The 22,945-nt window shown below is 35.8% G+C and overlaps 1 protein-coding gene across 7 annotated transcripts in view; it reads left to right on the top strand.

Annotated features, from left to right (window-relative positions):
- The window catches only part of LOC135693258 (uncharacterized), a 30,649-nt gene extending 7,704 nt beyond the window's left edge, over positions 1 to 22,945 (top strand). For 2 of the 7 annotated variants that reach the window (XM_065211689.2, XM_065211686.2), the window contains exons 2-3: positions 19,814 to 20,065; positions 20,342 to 22,945. In XM_065211689.2, coding sequence (XP_065067761.2) covers positions 19,823 to 20,065; positions 20,342 to 21,382 — 1,284 coding nt within the window. In that variant the 5' untranslated portion in view covers positions 19,814 to 19,822 and the 3' untranslated portion in view covers positions 21,383 to 22,945. The other 5 variants (XM_065211685.2, XM_065211691.2, XM_065211690.2 and 2 more) reach the window with 5 other exon arrangements.

Here is a 22,945-nt window from a genome sequence, read left to right as displayed (position 1 = left end):
ACGTTTCAAGCCAAACCCGTGATGTTTATCCTCGATTTCTGAAAAAGAATTTGTCGATTTTAACTAAAACTTATTAATGAATTGTTTTAGACGTAACTAAGTTGGGGATAGCGACCAAAGATTGCAAACGGCTTCAAATGATATGCGTTACTTCACATTATTATTTTAGCTCTTCTTTAAAAAAGTGCAATTATTGCCTGTACAAAATATTGTTCATTTAGTTGATAAACATACATCTGTTTACCTTATTCCTTGAAGTTAATATTTCTTCCGGGCTTTATTTCATTTTCTACAGCTTCAGGTATGCCTTTTCCTTCTAAACACTCTCAGTTACCGGCAAACAAATGAGTTACTAATCAAAACCGGTGGCAGCGTTTTGGGGAATGGCTCTACTGTCCTATAGTTTTTGAATTTCTTTGAAATTCGGGTGAAGAGTTTCAAAACACTAGGCAAGCACCCGCACCTAATGCTTCCATACTCTAATGATGAAAACATTTGTCAGAAAATGACTTTTGTCTCTCTGTTAATGTTTCTATAGGCAAGCAGCAATGGTTAGGTAACCTTTACAGTCATGTGCTCGCGTTTCTGATTGGCTTGTTTTGATCAACAACTGGCTATATATATTTTCTAGCTGTGAGATTTTGATCTGTGTTAAGACGTTTTATACTCTGCAGCTGCAGAGTGTCAGACAAGAATGTTTAAAAATGTTACCTTTCTTAAAATAACTTTTAAATTCTGTACTATCAAAAATTTTTTTGAAAATTCAATCGGCAGGCCGCCCGGGGTTATAATTGAAAATTACTCTAGGTTCTTTGCAATGCTATATCAAACCTGCCAAAGTTTCGCAGAGCCATTTCGAAGGAGGCATGACGTAACAGCAAAAACTGGAGTCTCTCTAGGCAAAATGAAGCAACAAAAAGAACCAGGGGGTAATAACCCTCGCCGCAATATTCTGAAGATGATGGTACAGTATGACCATTTGAAACAAAATGTTTGGTTAGATTATGTAGAAATCCTAGAAAATCTATATTCTTTAGGATTGTTTTTTAGACTCGCGGGGATTTTGGTCGCATAACCAATACAAGGAAGGAAAACTGAGAAAAAGAAAACACAGGATTGTTCCTCTATAGGTTTTGATAAAAGAGTGTTTTTGGGTCACGCGTAGCCATGTCTCTTCACCGGGGATACTAGTAATGGATAAATTATATAATAATGCGTTTAGAAAAAAGTCGATCAAAAGCCGTACAATGTAAGAATTCATTATAAAGCCATGCGCAAGAACACAGGCGAGCTGGTTCGGTTTCATTTACTTATCCTGAATGAACAGAGAATGAGAAGGATTTAATCAGCAAGGCCCTTTAGCAAATAAAAGTAGCGCAGAAACTTGATAAAATTGCGCCGAAGATGAAAAAGTTTCCCTGTTTCCGCTGCGGAGAAAACTTCAAATATAATTTTAAATTCCTTATGAAACTTTTCATTGTTACATAAGGCTTGGTGGTCTTATTAATTTTTGGGCAAATCTGCTCAAATAATAAATTATACCATATTTATAAACAAGTCTATAGAGGTCTCTAAATCTATATTATTGATATTAGTAGTGCTTTTTAGGCTGTAATCCTTCGCTGCTTTGCTTATTTTCCTGGCATAAAGACCCTTGAAGGATGATTTCAATATCGTGGCAAGATAAAAGCACTTTCATGGCAAAAATAATGTTCACAGGCACATGGTAGGCCACTGGCGGTCACTTCAATAATTCCGCTACATTATGAAATCTATCTTCCTTCTTTTAACTCTAAAGATTTATTTTAAGGGACTTCAGTAGTATGTAATAGACGGCTCTCTTTGCGAAGCCGCAGAACGTATTCTCTTTTCCTTGCGTATGCGAATTAAATCTTGGATTCATTATAAATTCTTAAAAAGCAATTTATTATTGTCTATTTGATACTTAAACTAAAATGTGCTTAAGACGGTTTTAATGTGGTTTGTGTATGGCTTTATCAATCGATGAAATTACGTTCTCAGTGATGCTCATTCTACTTATAGCGGCATTAGGCACGGAAGCTTTTCCTTCTAAGGCAACGATTAGAAGTAACCAAAAACACCCGCTTGGCGTAACATAAACCTTTTTGGTAAAAGGCCTCCTGATGCAGTGTCTAGTTAGTGCTCGTGAGAGGCTACAAATAGGTTGTTGGAGGATAGCATGTACTTTCAAATTGTCCTTCTGTCACTATTATTATCTGGAGTTGCCTCCACACCCTGCGTATTTGCTTATAAACAATTGGAGCAACAGCCGAAAAACTTGTAATTTAGATTCTATGATTATGCAACTAAGATAATTTGGAGGGAGGTTAAGATTTCCGTTTCATATCGCCAAAGAATCATGTCAAGGTAGTTCCACCACAGCTCTACATTTATATACAGAAGTCTAGTTTATGTCTGCTTACACAAATTGGCTCTTGAAAGTTTTTTGATTGACGTGGTTGTCCTTTTTGTCCTAAAATGAGGAACATTGTCACTGAGGCTATTCCAGGAGTTGGGAAAAGGCAAAAAGTAGAACAGGAACATAGTAAAAATTCCTAGTTGGAAGTATCAAATTTGCCATAATAACAACAAGAGGATCCATGACCCCGATTGATCGGCAAAGAGGTGCGATGGTTCTGATTAGTCTGACCGGAAATATGCCATTATCAAAGAAAAGTACGAACTTTTGGAAAGGAAATGCAGAAGCAGGGATGAAGGGGTCGTGGGTGCACCAAGCGAAGTATCTTATTCTTAAATAGTGCTTTCTTTTTTGGGATATGGTGTCCCTTCCACCCTGTTCCTCCCCAACTTGGAAATCATTCGGAGCATTGTTTATTTTCAAGGGAATATTTCGATATTGTCTCTCTTTGCAAGGAGGCAACAAATTCAAATGCTCCTGTTAAGAGGTAATCTTTAATGTACCCCTTTTGTACTCTACTCGCCTCCTCTTGAAGTACAACGGCCTTGAAATTAACCGTATATAGCATTTCCCATTTTGAGTAATTTGACAGTCTTTTTATTGATACGTTTAGCACAATGTAGCAAAAAATTAATATTCCAGCCTACTGATAAGTTAATAGAACTATAAATTCACAACTTTTCGTTTCCGAAATTTCTATTCTTTTGGCAAATGGAACATAGTTCACAGCGTAAATTTAATTACAAAGCTTCATGGCAAAATAACGCTATGGAGAGAAATCCTAAATTCGAATACTCTGTCCGTATTGAGACAGAACGATTTGCTATAAAAAGCTCAATAACATGTCTGCTCTACGGCTTTCAACTGAAGAAAGAGTTGCATTCTTCAAAAACACTTACGTAATCACCGTCACGGTCCCTGAATGTCGATAACAGTGGAACAAATCAAAGTCTATTTTTAACTTAGAAGCAAATCTGCTATTAAGGGAGGGGAACTTTTGCAGCCGTACATTGGACTTAAGAGATTGCAATAGAGAACTTGTTGGAAAGAATGAAGCCCAAATTGCTTGTTGTCAAGGATTATATAATGAAATCCATACGAATCGCACTTAGATCTTGTGCCATGTTTCAAAATGCTTCACAAGCAGCTTGGACATTTTAGAATCTTTTACTAGTGATATTAAAAAATGTTTTGGTTAGATAAATTAGCGCAGGCTATGAAGTTACATTTAATAAGCCACAGAATCCAAAGTGTAATGAAGACGCTTAATCTACGTAAAGATTAATCATGTAATACGTGGATGCAGTCAACGGAAATCCATTTTGGTTAATGAATGCTTTGATTTGGAATAAGTTCTCTTTTGTCCTGGCATTTACTTTTGGAACCTTAAAAATTCTTCAGATCTGTCCACTGAAGGACAAATTTACAAAAGACAATTGCCTGATTTCTGAATATACAATTTTACGTAACTGTTGTGACCTGTGGATTGTAAGTTCATAATCTTGTATGTTGTTTTGTTAAAAAAAGTAAAGAGGACAGTACGGCAATGAAGACTGTCAATTTCGTCAAATTGTTTAAGAAAATGCTTAGAATTCCTCTATTCCATTCATTTGCAAAAAAATTTGCAACGTACCCAATTCATGATGCGCTGGTCTTGTTAATAGTTAAGGTCTTTGTAAATATTATTCCAAATGTAGCAGCGCTGAAGCATATCTGAATCATCAGTCTTCACGTTAAAAAATCGTGAGCATTTTGGAAAAATAGTTGTCTAATGCATATTTGGAGCTGGATCATATAAGCTATTTTAGCTGTCATGGCCTAACAGAAATTCATACATTGTTTGGTTGTAATATCATAACCTCTTTATTGGTTAAATGAGTCAAATCATGAATCATAGAGAATAATCAAGATAATCATAAATGGAGGTCTCATTAGTTAATTTAGAAGCAATATTTAAGTGAAATTGGATTTGACAGTGTGAATACGACAACAAAAATGATAAAGGTATATTGGTAGAATGTTTGAAAGATTCAAACAACAGTGAAAATCAATAGCAGAGTATAAAAAGAAATGTTCATGCAAAAGGCTTTTGCTTGCTAAAACTTTCTTTAATTTTAAAGTGCGATTAATTCTGCAGAAGAAGGAGAAGAGCAGAATTTTAGGGTGTAATTAGGGAGTAGTTCCCTTTCTTGATGACCATACAAAAGGGAAAAATTTGAATTATAAACGAATTTTAGACTATCCATATTACATATTACCCACTTTTTGTTGGTTTTGCATCCAAGTTGGTTACATGGCTTTTCTGATTTAGCAAAGTTGTTACAGAAGACAAAAATCCAAACTCAAGTTTATTCAGCGCTCATTCTACCAAATGTTGAAACGATGATTCAGATAACTACAAATTGCCTAAGCTAAAAAATTCCAGAATAAAAGAGACCTTCTTATCCACTTAATTAAAAATAAGCAAATCAATACAATATCAGCAATAAAAATCTAAAGAAAATCTACCAAACGCAACACATATTGCTAATGTGGAAATTGTAAAGACCTAACTATTCAAGTCATCGATTTGATGTATAGAGTATAAAGTTACAATTTGAAAAATGGCGTAGCGTTACATTCAGTGCAGAGTAATAATTTGGCTCTCTTTGTCCTGCATGCCACAAAAATATCATTATATGAAATGAAAACATAAGATTTCCATATAAATCAACAAATAATACTAAAATATATAAATGCTAATGCTAAACAATAACAATAAAGACTCATCATACTGAATTATATAAATCCAAAGAAAATTGCACTGTAAATGGGTAAATGGGTACCTTTAATGAATATTGCCTTAAAGCACTATAGTTGTGTGCACAAATTTAAGACCACGTGTCACGTCTTTCCATTTTTCTAAGTTAACATCAAAATAACATTTTTTGTTTAAAAAGCCATTCTAATGCACTTTACTGGAATTTTAAAGTAAGATGTGTATCAAAGATATCTTTAAAGTATATACATATAATGATTATATAAAATGCAGTATGAATATTTCAATATATATATATATAGTGTTTCTGAAATAATTGCGTTTCTTCTTCATTTTATTCCTGGTCTTAAACTTTTGCACACGACTGTATTTTGTCAAATGAAAACTGCCTTTATGTCACAGAGAATTCTTATAATACACGAGAAAAGGACCACGAAGAATCTTTCGCACGATAAGGAACATAAAGGCAAGATTTGGTCAGGTTTATGTGAAGATTTCTCTATCAAAAGAAACTATGCAGTGTTTCTTTAAGGCACGTGCAGCTCTTCTTTTTCATCCTCTTGGAATTTTTTCAACTTTCTATTGTGTTTCTATTGCAAATCTGCTTTAGACACAATTTGTTTTAGTAAGAGTTCTAACGAGGTCAAGACAGCTGCGATGGCGCTGACTACGTTATGTGGGCTGGGCGGTTTTTAGTTAGTTTTTGTATTATGTTGAAAGACCACAGGAATAAGCCAAGTTATGAAAAGCAGTAAGAAAAACATAATAAAAACAATCATGGAAGAAAAATTAATTCAAACTGATAGCAAAGAATACATGAACAATTTCGGGTCCCTTTAGCGATTACGGCCGTGTTCACCACAATCTGACAAATTGCCTTACTGCAAACCTAAGATAAGCAACTGTTTTAAAACATAGTTTCTGTCGGCAGGTTTCTCCTTATCTGCGTTTGTGTAGTACACACTGAGGGAGTTTTGTTTCGGCATCCCCAGTAAATTTCCTCTGGAAAAACCAATGGCGTCTCACGGTTTAACTCGCGGGGAAATAATTGCAGGCCGAATATCCAATTAAACGCTAATGTAATGATTTGAAGAATCTAGTGCAAAGCATATGAAGTTCCATCTGTTTTGTTATGTATAAATGACTGAGCAAAGAAAGTTACTCAAGGAAATCATTGCTACTTGAAAGCGTGTACCACAATGAGAGCTGTAGACTGCAAGCTCAACTCTCCGTTTCAATTTCTATTCACGTTTGACACAAACGTTTTAACGAGGGCTTAGATGCTACAGGATCGCAACAATTCGCGGACAAGGTAAAAATATGTTTTTCTTCAACTTGCAAAATAAAAGGGAAGTTTAAGGAGAAACAGTGCATTATCTCGGTCTATGGCTGTGAAATTGTTTAACTGTCATAGCAATTGCAAATACACTGTTCGATTAGTGTTAACTTATCTGAAAAGGACACAACAAGAATTATCTTTTCTGTTTCACAGCAGAAATGAGATCCATGTTTGAATTGTTTTAAGGGTTTTTCTATCGATCTGTACGCGAGAATTTAGCGGCTGTTGAATAACACAGTCAGCAAAGATTGGTTCTTTTGCTTGAACCTGCATGCTACAGATAAACTAGGGACAAAAGTTGGTCATTCATTGAAGCTTTTATGTGGATCGGTGTTCAATTCTCACATCACCGCCAACGATGATGATTTGATTTAATCATACTTTGCCATTATTCGAATATGTTGTTAGTTAGTATCGAAATTGGCAGCAAAACAAGCTTCGCCACCAATCCCTAGATCAATGCTAGAGAAGAAGTTAGTTGCGAAAAATAAAGTCAGTACTGTAGTTTGTTAAAGTTACAGGACTGTCATGCTTTATGGTGTTGTTATTGAATGCATATGCGCTAAGGAAGAATGGGTAGAAATGATGGTTTCAGCATTCAATCTTACTGAGTTTCTCCTCGGGAACCTTGTAATATCTCATTGCTTTTGTCAGATACATTCGTCTGTCTTCAGAAATTTAAGCAAGCTGCTGTCTTTCACGTCAAAAATCGAATAACCCGGCTTTATGGTTCTCATTCAATGGTGCAAGCAAATCTCAACTGTTGACACGTTGTTCAAGAGACAAATCTTCATGGACCGTATTTGTTAGTTTAGAATAATTCTGCTGCCAACCTCAGAGTCATGACTAAATATTGGCATTTCTGTGTTCAAGTTTAACTTCAAGCGACGCGTGAATACGGAAATATTTTTTCAGTAAAAAGCGTCATGGTATGACGTAACAAGAAGCCAGGCATTTAACAATTCGCAATATAGAAACCCTATTAGAATGAAATACGAGCTGTTCTGAACTATCACATGATCTTATGTAGTTGTAGATGCTGAAGAAGCCTATATATTATTGCTCCACAACTTACAATGGGTGATTTTTAAGCAAAATATTTGATTTTTTAGTATAGGGCTCACACTGTGTTGTATTATCAAATTTTCTTGTTTTGGCTCTCTAATAACACTTGGAGAGCAGATTCATTAAGCAAGCTGGTCCAGCTTAGTACATTGGCCTCACGGACAGGGCAGCTATTATTGCATACAGCATCTGCAGCGACAGGCCTGCCAACTTAGTGGTATGTTGGGTTCAAGGGCACTATTTTGTGACTTATCGAGTATTTCAGTTTCTAAATGGAAATCTCAAACTTGGATGGAGATAACAAACTTCAAACTCAGAATGTTGTATCCCATGTTTTCTGTCTTTAGTTACATAATCCTTGGCTCAGTTTATTGTTCACAATATTCTGTCCACGTTGATCGCCTGCTTCTAACTAATCACATGTATGCAGCAACTACAGTAATTTCAAAAGTGGCCCTGGAACATTTTCATCTCATTTAGACAAAATATGAAGCTTTCTAAAAGTCAATTGCTTTCTAGATTGTCTTTTGATTCACACTGACAACATTATGGCATGTAATTACACTGCAAGTCTTAAAGTCACTTGAACAACTTTGTTCAGACCTGTTAATGGGTGCATTGCAATTTTCCTCAATTGTGCATAAGAAACTCGACAGGCAAACAAACAGGCAAAGCTTTTATAGACGAACAGGCTTCGAAATTTTGGCTTAATGGCTCCAGTGAAGAGTTTTCCAGAATCTGTAGTTCTCTTTGGATACTTTTATAAAAAAAGGTTATATCCAACATATGGGAGTCAAAAGGGTAGGTTGTGGAGTGTGCTTTCAACCACAATTACTTCTGATATTAAGCGAGTTAAGTCTTAAATATTGTTATAGATATGTAGCCCACTCTCTTAGTTTATTCCATTTCTTCTCTCAATTCCAAGATATTCACCAAAAATTCCTCTGATACCATTATGGGCAAATCTAGGAAGATCCTTAACATATATTTCCAAACCTTTGCCAATATAGGGCCTTTTTAACATACTAACTGGAGGGCAATCGCCCCTGCAGTGACTTTCATTGTTTTAAACAATAGGCTACTGTCCTTCTTTTTTTATCAACAAAGGTCCCCCCCACAGCTAATTTCTCCTGGAAAAGGCTATGTACCAATAAATGTCCTTGTCAACTGTAAGCTATAACTATTTACTCACTGGTATGACACTACTGTTGTCAATTCTATGACAAAAGCTGATACTAATACACTTCTTACCCAAGTACCAAAGTCTCATACAGTCAGTCATAAAGTAGAGAGAAAATGAGCTGAGGACATTCCATCCTTCCACTTTCCCTCTCCTTCTACTGGGCCCCCGCCACCCATAGCATTATAATGAATTCAGTAGTTGATACAGGCATTTGCAAATTGATTATATGGATATATGATACAGCATTGACCAAATAAGAGATGAAAGTTAATCAACGCCTCTTTGACTCGAAATTACCGTGGCTCCAATTCTAGCAACTAATTTATCTTTTTCATATTGGTTTCGCTTTCTTAATAAAAAACCTTAGAGACTTTGATTTTCCACGAAACGTTAATTTTTTGTCAAATAATCTCACAACCTTTCACACTACATGCCCTTTGCACATACCAAGCAACATTGTAAAATAATGGCATAGCAATGCTTATCCTGGGTACCAGAGACCCAGTAAAAGATTGGGTCGAGCATAAGATTTCTAAACTTTTGGTTAATGTTATCATATTGCTTTATATTTTGTTGAATTTAGAAGTACTTGGTTGCAAATGGGTTTTTTATTACGAAACTCAAGGTATATTGGTTAAGCAAAATATTTTCCTAGCTCAAGAGATATGATGGGGTAACATTCTAATGTGATTGTTGCATGGTTTGAGTTTGGTTTATCCAGCCACTGTTTAGGCTGGCTCAGTAGCCTTTACCGACATAAAAACACGAGCCACCCACCTTCAGTAGACTGCACAGTTTGATGGCCTATAGAGATAGGCTAATTATATTATAGGCCTACCACGGGTTACCAACATAATACCATCTTACTACAACGCCTTATAGATATGAAGTATGAAAAAATTATTTAAACAGATTTGATGAGAAGATTGTGTAATTGATTTATCAGTTGAATATGCACATTGACTATTGATTAGGACGATTGGTCTTTTCAGAATTTCGGTGACAAAACACAAACGCCACCCCTACGTCCAAAAGAAATGTGGTTAGAGAAAGCTGTTAAGCGTAACTGTGTTCTGATAAGAATTGTTCAACCTTTTTGTTTGACAACCAGTTGACCAATCTTTCATCTGTAACTGGGATATCGTTAGAATGTGGATGTAGGTATTGTGCCATTTTTTACTGGGCTTCTTAAAAGTGTTTTTTGCTCCAGCCTTACATGTGATTTAATTTCTAAGTTCGGAATGATTTAACACTACACGGCAAATTAAATATTACAATTAGTTTTTTTCAAGTCCTAGCAATTCAAAGTAATTCCTTACACAAATCGGTAACAAAATAAAACAATATATTGAATAACACAGTAGTAAATCCAATGGGTCTTGATATAAATTCAAACGCAACAATTTACACATTTTACCAACCAGCAGCATTTTTGTGGGTAAAGTAGCAAAGAAAGATTAAGCAAGAGAAGTTAAGTAAAGCAAGAAAGATTCTTCCAGCCTAGCATTCTAAATTCATTTTTTGCCCTGACGTTCTTTGACAAACCGGTTGGAGAAGTTGTGATTCCAAAAAGATATCAGCTTTGAACATCGGAAAGGACATTGAAGTGAAGCTTCCCAACTGGAAATACCTAACTGGAAATTCCAGGCGTTTTGCGATCAATAATATGCTCAGAAGGAGCTTATCTTGGTCATTCTACACACCAACAGGGCACTTATTCATGGCGAAGAAAGCATAAATGATGTATTTATGTAAAATGAATTAACTTCTCAATTAAGGAGATCCAAACCAAGTGGCTTTTAAAACGATTGGGCGGGTTGCGAGATCATTCCACGGGTTCATCAGTTTTGTGTCAGGAACAGTCATTTGCATTTGTCAAGCTAGTATGTTTGTTCATTATCGTGCCAAATAAGATTAATAGCACAAACAGTAGAAGTTGGGTTGAAATAGCCAAATATTGCTCATAATGCGTCTAGACCACCATATAAATCTTTGGTTAAATCAAAAAGTTATCATGATATGAGCTGTCATTTATGAAAGGAGTTATTGTAATGTGCGGAGAGCAACAGAACTCAAATGCATCAGAATTTGTCAAGGATTTTATCACAATAGTAAAAGGATCAACAAATTTAAAGTGGCTGTGAAGAAAGCAAACATTCTGAAATATGCTAAAGCCTTTCGTCTGACAATCTTCAGAGTATAAAACACCAGAAAATGCATCGAAAACTCTAAACTAGGAAATATATATACCCGGTTGTGGATCGAAATAGGCCAATCAGAAACTCGAGCTTGCACTGTAAAGGTTGCCTACGCAGTGCCGCATGTCTATTAAAAATACTACCAGTGGATTCCCAGGGTAAAACCGAACTCCTTCTGTCTACCCAATTGTAAATTTTCTTTGTATGTAGATAGATCCTCAATCTTGCCCATCAAAAACAAGAACTAACAACGACATGTTTAGGATTAGTGGTAGAGCCCGGTCGGATGCTGTTCTCTTTGGTTTCTAATGCTGGAAAAAACCGGCTGTATTTTTCTATCTCCCAATCTTTTGTCTGCGCGTTCTGCGTAGCCAAAATCCCTCTGTCAAGTAAACTCATAAATAACGGAGCTTTTGTGGGTGATAAGAACTTTTGAATGGATTTCAATCCACAACCGGGTGTATATATTCCCTAGCTTAAAGTTTTCGATTTGAATTCTGTCGTTTCATGCTCTGAAGAGTGTCGGACGAAAATTTTTAGTATATTCCAAAATGTTTTCATTTTTCAAAGTCATATTTAACTTTTCTACCACAAAAAAAGTGTTTATGAAGCATATTGTAGAAGCATATTAAACGTGCCTGCTTTTAAAGCAATATTTCGACAAAATATTAACATCGTACTTTACAATATCATCACAAGATTGCTAAATACAGTCAATTTTTAGACAGAAAGACTCGGAGAAAGAGTCTGGGTCCGAATATCTCTATTGACGTCGATTTTCAGATCATGTAAGCCGAGTTGTTTTTATCAAGCAACAACAACCCTATTGGTGTTTAAAGCATCCTCCATTCGACTAGACAGACAACAGTTGACTTGACTTCATCTTTGAGATCATTAGCAGCTTTTGGCCAATTGTCTAAAAACAATAGGCCTTGTCTAGTCTGTTGAAAGTAGGAGAAGACAGGTAAATACACGGAGAAAAACGTACTCCATTGTACAAACTGTTTGTCTTTTCAAAAACGATTTAGCAATATTGCAGATATTTTTAAAATGATATTACTGCGAGAAATTTGCATCAATTTTTCATGGTCTTGCTGGTTGTACGAAGGGTTCTAGAAAATTCAGGCAGATCAGAAATAGAAACTATCTGATACCTTGTATTTAAGAATTCATAAAGCGGTTTTGATGCCACGCAAACTCACGTGAAGCCTCAATCGAAAGATCTGGGAGTTGACTTTCATGTATCTACTGGCAGCAAGTCAAACAGTTTACTAGAACTAGTATCCTTACCACTGGTTAAATAATTAATTGTCAAAATTGAAAGGAAATATGATTGTAAATTCTAACAATTGCATCTTATGAACCTTGAAATATCATCTTTAAAGGCAAGGCGCCATGTGATAATTCTATGTGATCGGGGGCTCTAGATTATAACGGATATCACTCGACTTCAAAGTTTCAATACATGAAAAATCCCATTACAAAGTTTTTGGGTTCTTAGACGATGATCAAATTTAGTATAAGAAATGTTTTTCAAATTGAATAACCAATCGCAGTAAGAAGACATTGAACTAACAAGCGATTAAACTTTTTTCTAATCTGTTTATCATTATTTGTGAAGTTATTAATTTTCCTTAAAAGGTCTTATCCTATCCAGTCCTGGAACAGGCAAAGGCGACCTATGGAGTTATTATTTTCTAGTTATTACATGAGATTTTCCGATACATACAGCCAATTGTTTGCTGTGTTAGTTATTCAAATCAGTTCAGAGTAAAATGCTAAATTTGATTAAAACAAGGGCGACCCAATGTAATCTTATACCGAATGCAGTCTAGGTCATTCTCATTCAGTGGCCGAAAATTTCCCAACTCTTTAAAGATTTTCAATGCTCCAGTCGCTCTGCTGTCGACTTGCTGATCTTTTATTTTGCTCCTTATGTTAGAGCAATGAATGAATCAGCGCCAAATTAGATAGGTTGGAGACCCGCACGATTTTGTGTCAATAGTAAGTGAATAAATGAATTATCTAATGAATTGTGAAGAAAAGCAATAATAAGTGCGACATTGCAATGATATAAAGAACTCGCATGAAAATTGAGCCATCGATCATATACGATGCATCGATCCTGCCATTCGATAAAAGCGATGTTTGTTTTTTATAATTCTAAAACCAATTGGCCTTAGCACCAACTGCCGATCGGTTTTGACTTTATGATATGTATACGTATATGTTTAATGTATAATTCACGGATATATGCAAGGATACCCTGCAGCTGCATTCGTTGCGCATATTTTAAATGGCCATACTTTTGAACAACGTATAAAATCAACCTAATTATTGCTTGAATTGCACTTTGCCTTAAAAATGGCTTCAAACGAGCAGGCATTGAGGGGATGGAGTTTGCTTGATCAGACTTTTTCGTCACCGCCTAGCTGGACTGGCCAGCCACATGGCTACTCCCATCTCCCTTTATTGTGATCAACTACCGGATGCAAACAATAATGGTTTAGAAATAGTACTTTTGTTTGACATTCACAATGCTTATTCAATTAAAGAGTGGGTAAACTAAAACAAACAAGCTCATTTGGATGATTTATTCAAAACTAAGGTCGAGGAAAGCGTCCTGTCACGGTAAACATTCTGCAAAACGAATAATGTCACCTCTAAGGAATTTTTATTTATTATTACGGTAAAGTTTCCCATGTTATAAAATGGGGCTAATATCAGCTGCAGTCAATGTTGGTTGCTGCGAACATCGAGACAAAAATTTATGTTGGTTGCTGAGAAAACAAAAAATATGTTCTCTTCAAACACATCGAAGTCAAATTAAAGTTTGAATTTAAACCAGGTCTGTCCAAGAATGTTTGAGCAATATCGTTTAGATCACCATCTTGGAGAACAAGGCGCCGCTTTCATTGCTGCTAATTTTTAGGAAAGCCCCATTCCCTCCATTTTAAGAAACATTCCACGCGTCATTAGCAGACAGAAATGTATTGACAAAGTGATTATGATATACATTCATTGTCTTGTTATCATTGACAGGTTTCAATTATGTTAAACTGCCCCTAAAATCTTCTATTCTTCTCTAGTATATTGCCTACATTAAGTTAATGGGCATAAAGTCAACCACAAAATTTTTGATTATGTTTTTATGATAAATGGCGGCGTATATCGGACGTACTCGATTATTCGAATTTGAAAAATCAAAACAGACATAGTCTGGTATTGAGAATCACTCAGTCAAAGTAAAGAGGGAAGAAAGACGGAAGTTTTGCGTCTGTGGAGGTAAGCTGAAGCTTGAAAATGTAATAAATGTTGGAAGCATGTCAAATCTTACCTTCAATTATTGTTAACTCTTATTTAACTTCATTTCTTGCAAAGGCTAAATTTGCTTTGCTTTTACATCTTCAATAACAATATATTATGGACATACCAAAGGCTTCTACAGTAGCATCCTTTCCTATAGATGCTGATTCGCCGAGAATTCCCACCCCTATCGTTACAGTTTCGCACTGACAATCCCATCACTTCAAATTATTTCAAACTTGGCTTAAAGATAATCGAAAATTTTCCCATATTGCTCCTCGAACAACCAATAAGTATGGATCCGATAAGTTCAAAACTCTCGGCTCAAATCGTGCTCACCCACACCCAAAGTAATATTCAAGAGTTAAACGCAGCTTGCATAGGCAAAAATGTATTCGCAGCTTGCATCTCAGACTCTAATTAATCGCAGCTACACTTATGATCCAAAGCCAAACATTTCGTCAAACGTGGCCCTTTTTAAGGAAAGTACATGCTTTGTTGTGTTCAAGCAAATACCCCAGCTGCGCTGACGTCCATCCAGGACGTGATTAACCACTGAATTCACCCACGCAAACGCAACTCTATTACCTCAGTGAAAGCGTGTTTTCATACGAGGAAAAGCCAATATGTTTTCGTAGGGGCGGACGGAGCGGCGATTCACTCTAAATGGGTACTTACATGACTGCTCATCACAACACAACTCGAATTTATCAGTCTTTAGTACTATCATATTCTAACGTGTCTGCCTTTATGAATTCAGTTTTTGAGATTCATTAGATGCGTTGATAGACTCAAGATTCATACGCAGAAGGCGTTGATGATTGTACAAACATTCCTTTAAATACAGGGACAACGACTCTGGGATTAGGAGCGGAGACTTTGCTTCGATTTTATTGCTCCAAGAGGCCAAAATTTTGAATTTCTTTGACCCTAACAGAAAAACAGCTCAAAGTATCAAAAATTGAAAATTTTCTATCAAAACGTGGTTTTTTGCAAATAAATATTTATTCTCATTCTGCTGCATTGACATTCTTATTCTTAGTGTTATTCTTTAGTAATTAGTGTAATCGCTATTATCAGAATCTAAGTAAAAATTATTGTATGTAATAGTACATTTAACGGTAAAATAACCAGAGGCCATCATTTCCATTTTAGCTGATGTTAGAAAATGGATTAATAAAGAAAGGATGTGTGAGAGAAATTTTCTGTTTGGCAAAGATCTGACAAGTGATTTTAGTAATTTATTGTATTACGGAAAAAATTATCTCACTAACAAAAGAACAGATAATATAAAGATTCAAACAACAAAAAGAGAAAAGTTAATTTAAACAATATTAGTGGCACACGGCCAAAGCTCCCAAATCCCTTGCGAAAGTATTGATAACGAGGTTACGAGGAAGCTTTGAGAACGAGTTTGCGAAAACCTATTTAGCGGCACTGGCAAGGTGTTTGGATAGATAACGTTCTGGGTTTAAATTGGCCATATTCTGTGCTGGCAGATAAATTTTTTGATAAGTTAAGGAAGCGACCAAACAAATATGAAGGACCTTAACCAAATGTTCAAATGAAAATATAAGATAGGTGGAATAAACAATGATGGTGGAGAATCGGAAAAGAAGATCTTAAAAAATGAATTATCTGGGAGAAAGATTGAGAAATTGAATGACCGGGCTGTTAAGAAATTTTTCAGAAAAACATGTCGGGATGAAAAAATCGTATTGTATGTTGTAGCCACATAAATATGTTAGTCAAAACATGGAGTAATAAGGAAGAGGTAGACTTGTTTTGAGGAAGCTAATGTGAATGCACCATTGAGTTGCGCTCTATGGGCATAGCAAGTACGTCTGTTAATAGTTGAATTACAGATGATTGGATAACACCAAATATTTTGTAACTAACTTCACGAAACCAAGAAGAAATAATAAAGCAAGCCGCAAACAATTTCGCGGATACACCCTGTATAGAAAATAAAATTACTTTTCATCATATTGAGTATCTGACGACAAAACTAGCCTTCCATGCAAAGTAACTTTTCATTATTTACCAAAAAGATTCTCTCCTCGCTTTACATGTTTTGCCACAGCCCAAGCATATTTACAACACTACGGGGCATTTGTCTTGTATAGTTCCAATTGAAGAAGTTCATGACATATTTTTAGATTTTGGACAGCCGATGGGGTTCATTGTAATAAGCATTGCAGAAAACCTAGCACTTTATATTCCTTACTTTAATTGCGGCAAGAAAACGAAGCATAGAAATCCTTATATATTGCCGTATCTGTTCCAAGATCTGGTGGTGGCAGCTTAATTAAGATCTGAGAATGAGACCACGCGAAGGCATACATTTATCAACGGTATACATGCATTTTTCTCCACACGATAAGAATTAATCAAGCACGTCTTCTTTCTCTCAAGCTACTTTCGATCCACACCTGGATTTAAATTGATGCCATCAATAGATGTAGGTTCTATGTAGATGCTTAGCTATTTTGTTGTGGTTTTATAATTTTTTTCAAAGTTTTGGTTAGTTGGTGGTTCTCTACCGGCAATCTAGAACTAATTGAAAACTCATCTTGAAAGAAGAATGCACCTAATGATCACGTCGATGCAGATGCTTGCGTGTGAACTCCTCAAAGATAATTATTTATAGAACAACAAGTTGCATATTGTTACCAGCTCAAGTAGTCATTAAAGCATCCTGTTTTGCTCCTCATCCAGATATCCCATAAGCCAAGGGCGGCCGCATAAGAACTTCCTGCTTGCTAGTGTTACCTATTACTAAATCTGGATTCCCGTCTGTAATTTGTTTATATGATGAGATTAGCTAAAAAAGTGACTGTTATTAATCCATGTTATGAACTGATATCTTAATAATTTCCTCCCAGTTTGGAGTAAATCTCTCGTGAAGAACATCACGTATAGCACTGAACATAAAGTGTTCAGCCAAACTACTTGAGTTGGCAAAGGAGAAATCGTAGCAAAGTAGATATCAAAGGTAAGAACGAAGGGTTGACCCAGGGAGCATTCATCTAAGGGAAGCACATGACTCTAGTTGTAATAGGGTTATCCCTAATTTCTACTCAAAGATACCAATAACAATGGTATGGTTTTGTTTAGACTAGATATTGGCATTTGTTTATGTTTCGGCCTCAACTGATGGCTTTTTGTTACTTGAACCGGAAATAATTGAAAGAGTTACAGCGTCAATCAATATAATAGTAGAAATGGAGGCATTATCAAAGTGCAATTTCATTACTCTCCAACATTAATCTAGTCGAAGTTACAAAGCTGTTTTAATATGATCAGTTTGTGTTCGGGTAAACATGTTTATATTAAGATGATAGCGACTTAATATTGTGAAATCGGCTCTTCCACCAAGTCATTCAAGTTGCTACATAGACTTGCAGTGCTTGCATCTACGGTTGTGCATTCTTTCGATAAAGGCAGCTATATAGCTAATGAAGGTAAACACAAGTATTGTTATGATTCTCCTTTAGGTTTTTTTCATTGGTCATCATGAATTTTTCTGTGTTTATGAATTATTTGCCTTAATGGTTGATTTTTTAGGCTGATGGCACGTTAAGTGTAGCTTGTACAGCAGGGTAGTACCTTTTTGAATTGTTGCTTTTAAACCCGGACAGTGTTGTTTACAAAACAAATACACAAAACGTAAAACATATAACAGAATGTATTTTATAATATCTCCGTCTTCGTTAGATTTACCTACCAAGTAGGTTTTCTAAAAAAGGAATCCTCGATGCAGACGGTCTCGAAATGTGCCATTTTAAGATCATTTGCCGTGGCAATACGATGGTGGCTTGGCTTTATGACTGCATCAGCAATTAACTCACAGTATTTGAGTAGCGTCGTCATCTGAACTGGCTTTTTGCCAAAGCCTATGCTTTATTTTTGCGTGGTTGCTCCGTGAAAACAGACTTAGATTCCTTCTACGTCATTTGCCTTCATTTTACCATATTTACTTAACTTGAACAATACATGGTCTTTCAGCAGCATGTTTTTCAACTTCCAACAGCAGGTTTTGAAACGATCTCGCGTGTCAGATAATAATTGGTAGAGTTATAACGACCACAAACAATTCAAGCAGAGAAATATAGAACAACAAATTGAAAATAGATACAAATAATCTTTTGATATTGCTACGTCTTATTGAAAACAATTGTTCCATGGCACGAGAAATCTGTGTAAATACAAGACTGGAAATTTTTGTTTTTAAATTGACTCAGTTTGTTCAAGAGTGTCTTACGAGATCATCCTTTAGTTCACTTTCATTGAATATGCCGGCTTCGCGTAAATGTCTTTAGGCAAAGAGAGCTTTTTGTTGTGAATAATAAACTTCTTTCAAAAGTAACCACAGGTAGGCAAAATCTCGAAATAAAAGCAGGGCTTAGCTGTTATGATATGTTTATACATCGTTTGCTAGTCGTTTTGCAGTCAATACAAAAGCTGGAGCCTTTAAACTTTCCAGGAAAGTTTTCTGTATTACTGGGTATTTGAGTGGAGTGTAAATCGCAAAGCTGGCAGAGTAGCTATTTAGCAAAACCAATTGTTGAGCGTATGCTATCAAGAAGACCCGCGCATTCCTCAACTCTTTTGTCATTGGAAACATAAACAGGCCTTTACGAAGAAATTGTCTTGTGTTGTTGATGCTAGTATTCATAAACAGATTCAATTGGAAAGTTGCATATTGTCAACATGTTTGTTCAAGATGGTTTCTTGGGAAGATTGTGGTGCTCGTCCACTGATTTTTTAAATTCATCGTAAGCTTTTCTTCTATTTATTCGTATCTACAGGCCCTTAACATAGAACATCGTTTACACAACGTTTTCTGCAGCTTATTGGCAAGCCGTTTATTATGTTTTAGCTATGTTAGGGTGCCATACCATGTCTTTTGAGTTCGCTATTACCAAAATTGCTTTTTGAATGATGAACCGATTCTTGTTTGATCTAACATATTTCTTGATCATTTGATCAGTGTCATATTTACTTGTGACTTGCTAGCTGGCCAGCCGAACATTGGCTTATGACATTTTCAACCCATTGTTAAAAAAGTACGAATTTTCCAGCCTCTGATCCATCAACTGCACTACTTTTATGTGCTGTTATTCATCTTCTTTCAACAATTCAAATGATATACTTTATTTATCAAAGTATATTTTGACGACAAAGATGTGTTTTGAGCAATTTTGAATCTTTCTGTCTGTTAGTAAAATGTATTTTTATCAAGCAGATTATGTTTAAAATATTTCTTTCTTTGTGGATGTTGATTTTTCCTGTTTTTTCTTCAGGTGTTTCTTTAACATTCAATGATGTATTTTCATCTACTGAAGATATCTCCATCTATCTAAATTATTCATCTTCCAATGCAGGATTACAAGAGTAATCTCCTCGACATCCTTTTGAACTTATAAATGACGCTGTAGACCTTAAAAAAGTACACCTTAAAAATGTAGACCTTACGTTACAAATTGCAAGGATTTTCTACAAAAAATTATTCTTTTTCCAGATCGACCAGATGAAAACCAGCAAAAATCAGAATCGCTTTTTGGTAATGATCTTAATGTCCGCCATCGACATCGTCCTGGCGTCAGTTTCGACATCTTGCAATCCTGGCGTTCTCAAAGAATTCGGTTTGTGTGAGCAATGGGCATGCGCACAGAACTGTACTTGCGTTGAGCGACAAGACTGCCATCAGTATTGCGACGGAAAGACTTGCAAGGACATGAGATGCTTGTCACCAAAAATATGCAAACAGAAGGTAATAATCGTCAAGTTACAATCCTGTCGATTTATTATTATAATTTTTGTATGCGTAATTTGCAATGACTGAGAATGCCACTGTCTTCAAAATGGATGAAGTAGGTTCGATAAGACCAAAAAAGAAGCTAATTCGAATGAACATTATTACTCATGACAAGATTTCTCTCATTAAATTTACGGCTTTTTCTATTTTGCAGAGTATCTTAAAATGCAATTCACTATAAACATGTTCATCTCAGTATCATATTTGATTAACCATCCCTTTAATTCGCAGGTTCATCTTAACGGTATAGTTAGGCCACATGTCCTTAACATGTTTGCACGGGCATCGCTAGTAACACAAGATTGCCAAGGAGGTACCTGTGACGTCATGAGAGCTAAAGGACCGAAACTTAATAGGCGGTCGAAAAATCAGAAAAGGAAAAACGGGAAGCGCAAAGACGGTCACCGGCGAGGTCGAGCTGTGTCTGGTGGAGAAAGAGAGCAGATGACATCTTATGCCGCTTTGCAGAACTGTGTTAGTGGTGTTTGCAAGCGCCTTGTCTCGACGTTGAAAATATCCAAGCAGTTTTGCTCTCATTGCGATAAAGTCCACTGCTTTGGAGCTTCGGCAACTAACTGCACTCAGATATGTGCGAGCGGAAAATGCAAAGTCATGCAATGTGATTCAAAGCATTGCGAACAAGCCTGCCTTCAAAACAGTGTTTGTCATATGAAGTGCGGCAAGAACGCTAAGACTTGCTTGCAGGTTTGCGCATTAGGGAGCACCTGTCAAATGTCATGTGATGCTGAAAGCTGCAAACAGGAATGTGGAGTGAACAAGGAATGCCGAATTTTAAATCGCTCTCCAAAAACACAAAAAAACACAAGCACAACAGTGTTGCCCACCACACAGGGTACGCCAAAAACGATTGACCATTCATATACAAAAGACGTTTACAACACAAGCAAACAGTCTAAAACAATATCCTTTCCCGCAAGCACAACCCAAAATAAAACCAATAGTCCAACCACAACATTACCTACGACAACAAATCCAGCAACATCAACAAAAAATCCAACAACATCAGCGAATGAAGCAACAACAGCATATTTCAGAGATCTCCTGCAAAGCACTCTGGGAAATGAAATACCGGATGTTCCAAAAACAATAGCAAAAAATGAAACAAAAACAGTTGTGGTTGTTGATATTCTGAAAAAATCAAACGACTATTCAACAAGAAGAGGAAGTTCTGCGGGAGTACTGCGAACATTAGACTTACGGATGTTTGGATCATTAACATTAATTGTGTTTAAATTGCTGATACTACGATGATAATATTTTTATGAAAGAATTTAAGAAACTAATGCTGTAAGTGTCGAAAATGTGGCGTCGAGACACTGCCAAGTGCTATTCCTGAAGTGAGCAATGAGTGTAGGCCGTCGTAGCTCGTGCTGTCATATACATTATCATTCAACATATGCTACAATATGCATTCCAAACTATTCTCGAAAGGATTTCAACTAATATCCCTGTGGTTTGACGTTCTCTTAAAAATCTTGTCATTAAACAGCTGTGAACATTACATTTTTAAAATAACGTCAAAAATGTTCATCTATTCAAGTAAATAGTAAAATGAGATCTCTCCTTATAGCCATAACCATATCAAAATTAGTCGATGCTAATTGAATAAATATTTATTCGATTACAACAACGTTAATGTGTAGCTCTAAGAAATAGCTAACACCTCATCTACATAAAAAAATGTGGATGATGCAGAGTCTAGAAAAATCACACCGCCAGCAACCACGAGTGACGTCATTCAAAACATGCATGCTAGCCCTTGTATGCATAGTTTATCGAGGAAGGTTGATGGTTTATCTGGACTCTGGAAAAATGTTTCATATTTTAGTAGCAAATGCATCCCTGAAGCAATAACTTGTTTTCTTTCATAAAAAGTTCCGCTAATTTGTAAAGTACTGAAGTAAAAAAGAAACCATAGAAAATTTTAATGCACAGAATTGTGTAAGACTCTTGAGTCGAATGTCTGTAATTGATTCCCGAAGCCTTGTTTGATGAACAAATTCTGCCATACAGTGTGCATTTAAGGACTATGGTAAAGTCTTTTAATGATCGTCTCGAAGTAAAGCATCGTTCTGTCTCGTTTTACATCCATTTCGTGGCGAGAGAGAATCTTTTGTCTCAATATAGATGGTCATAACAAGTTACTTGCATCTCACAACTACGACGCGTACAGTATGAACAGATAATTAGCTTTTGTAATATACAATGTCTATATAAGATAATTTTATCGTTTATAGAGCTATGATATAACTTTAATAGCGGATCAAAATATTTCTAAAGACATATGTCTACTGTATTTATAATACGTAAGCTCTAGATACGAAATGAAGCATGTGTTTATTGGCATCATTTTGTTAAAATGAGTCATTATGAAAGCATTCTCTCGTTACATAAGCATTCACCAATCAGCTTTGGTAGAAAAAAGATGCTGAATCTGCTATGAAAGGTGCAGAGACATATAATACTTCAAGGGGAATAAGCTAGACCCTTGCCTCGTTATTCCTCCAAGCTTTGATATATCAAATAAGTACAATTCATGATAACGCCGTTTAAAAAGAAGTCCTCTTTCGAAAAACACTTGCTCGTTTTGTCCCCATTTAAGATAAGAATCTTAATTTTATGTCCGTTATCCGTATTGAGTTTTGTAGATTTTAATTTTGTTCTTAACTTTGCTTTTTCGTCGTAGTTTTGTAACTTTGATTGATTTAAGTGTTATTTTTATTCGAAAGGATACGAAGTTTGTTTGTTTGTTAGCTTATCATTAGTGGACATGTAAATTATGAATATTTGATAAAATATAAGTCTTCTTAACTA

Source organism: Rhopilema esculentum, chromosome 11 (assembly GCF_057945365.1).
Source record: "Rhopilema esculentum isolate cy_ngs chromosome 11, ASM5794536v1, whole genome shotgun sequence".
Lineage (NCBI taxonomy): Eukaryota > Metazoa > Cnidaria > Scyphozoa > Rhizostomeae > Rhizostomatidae > Rhopilema > Rhopilema esculentum.
This window is presented reverse-complemented; position numbering and strand designations above follow the sequence as displayed.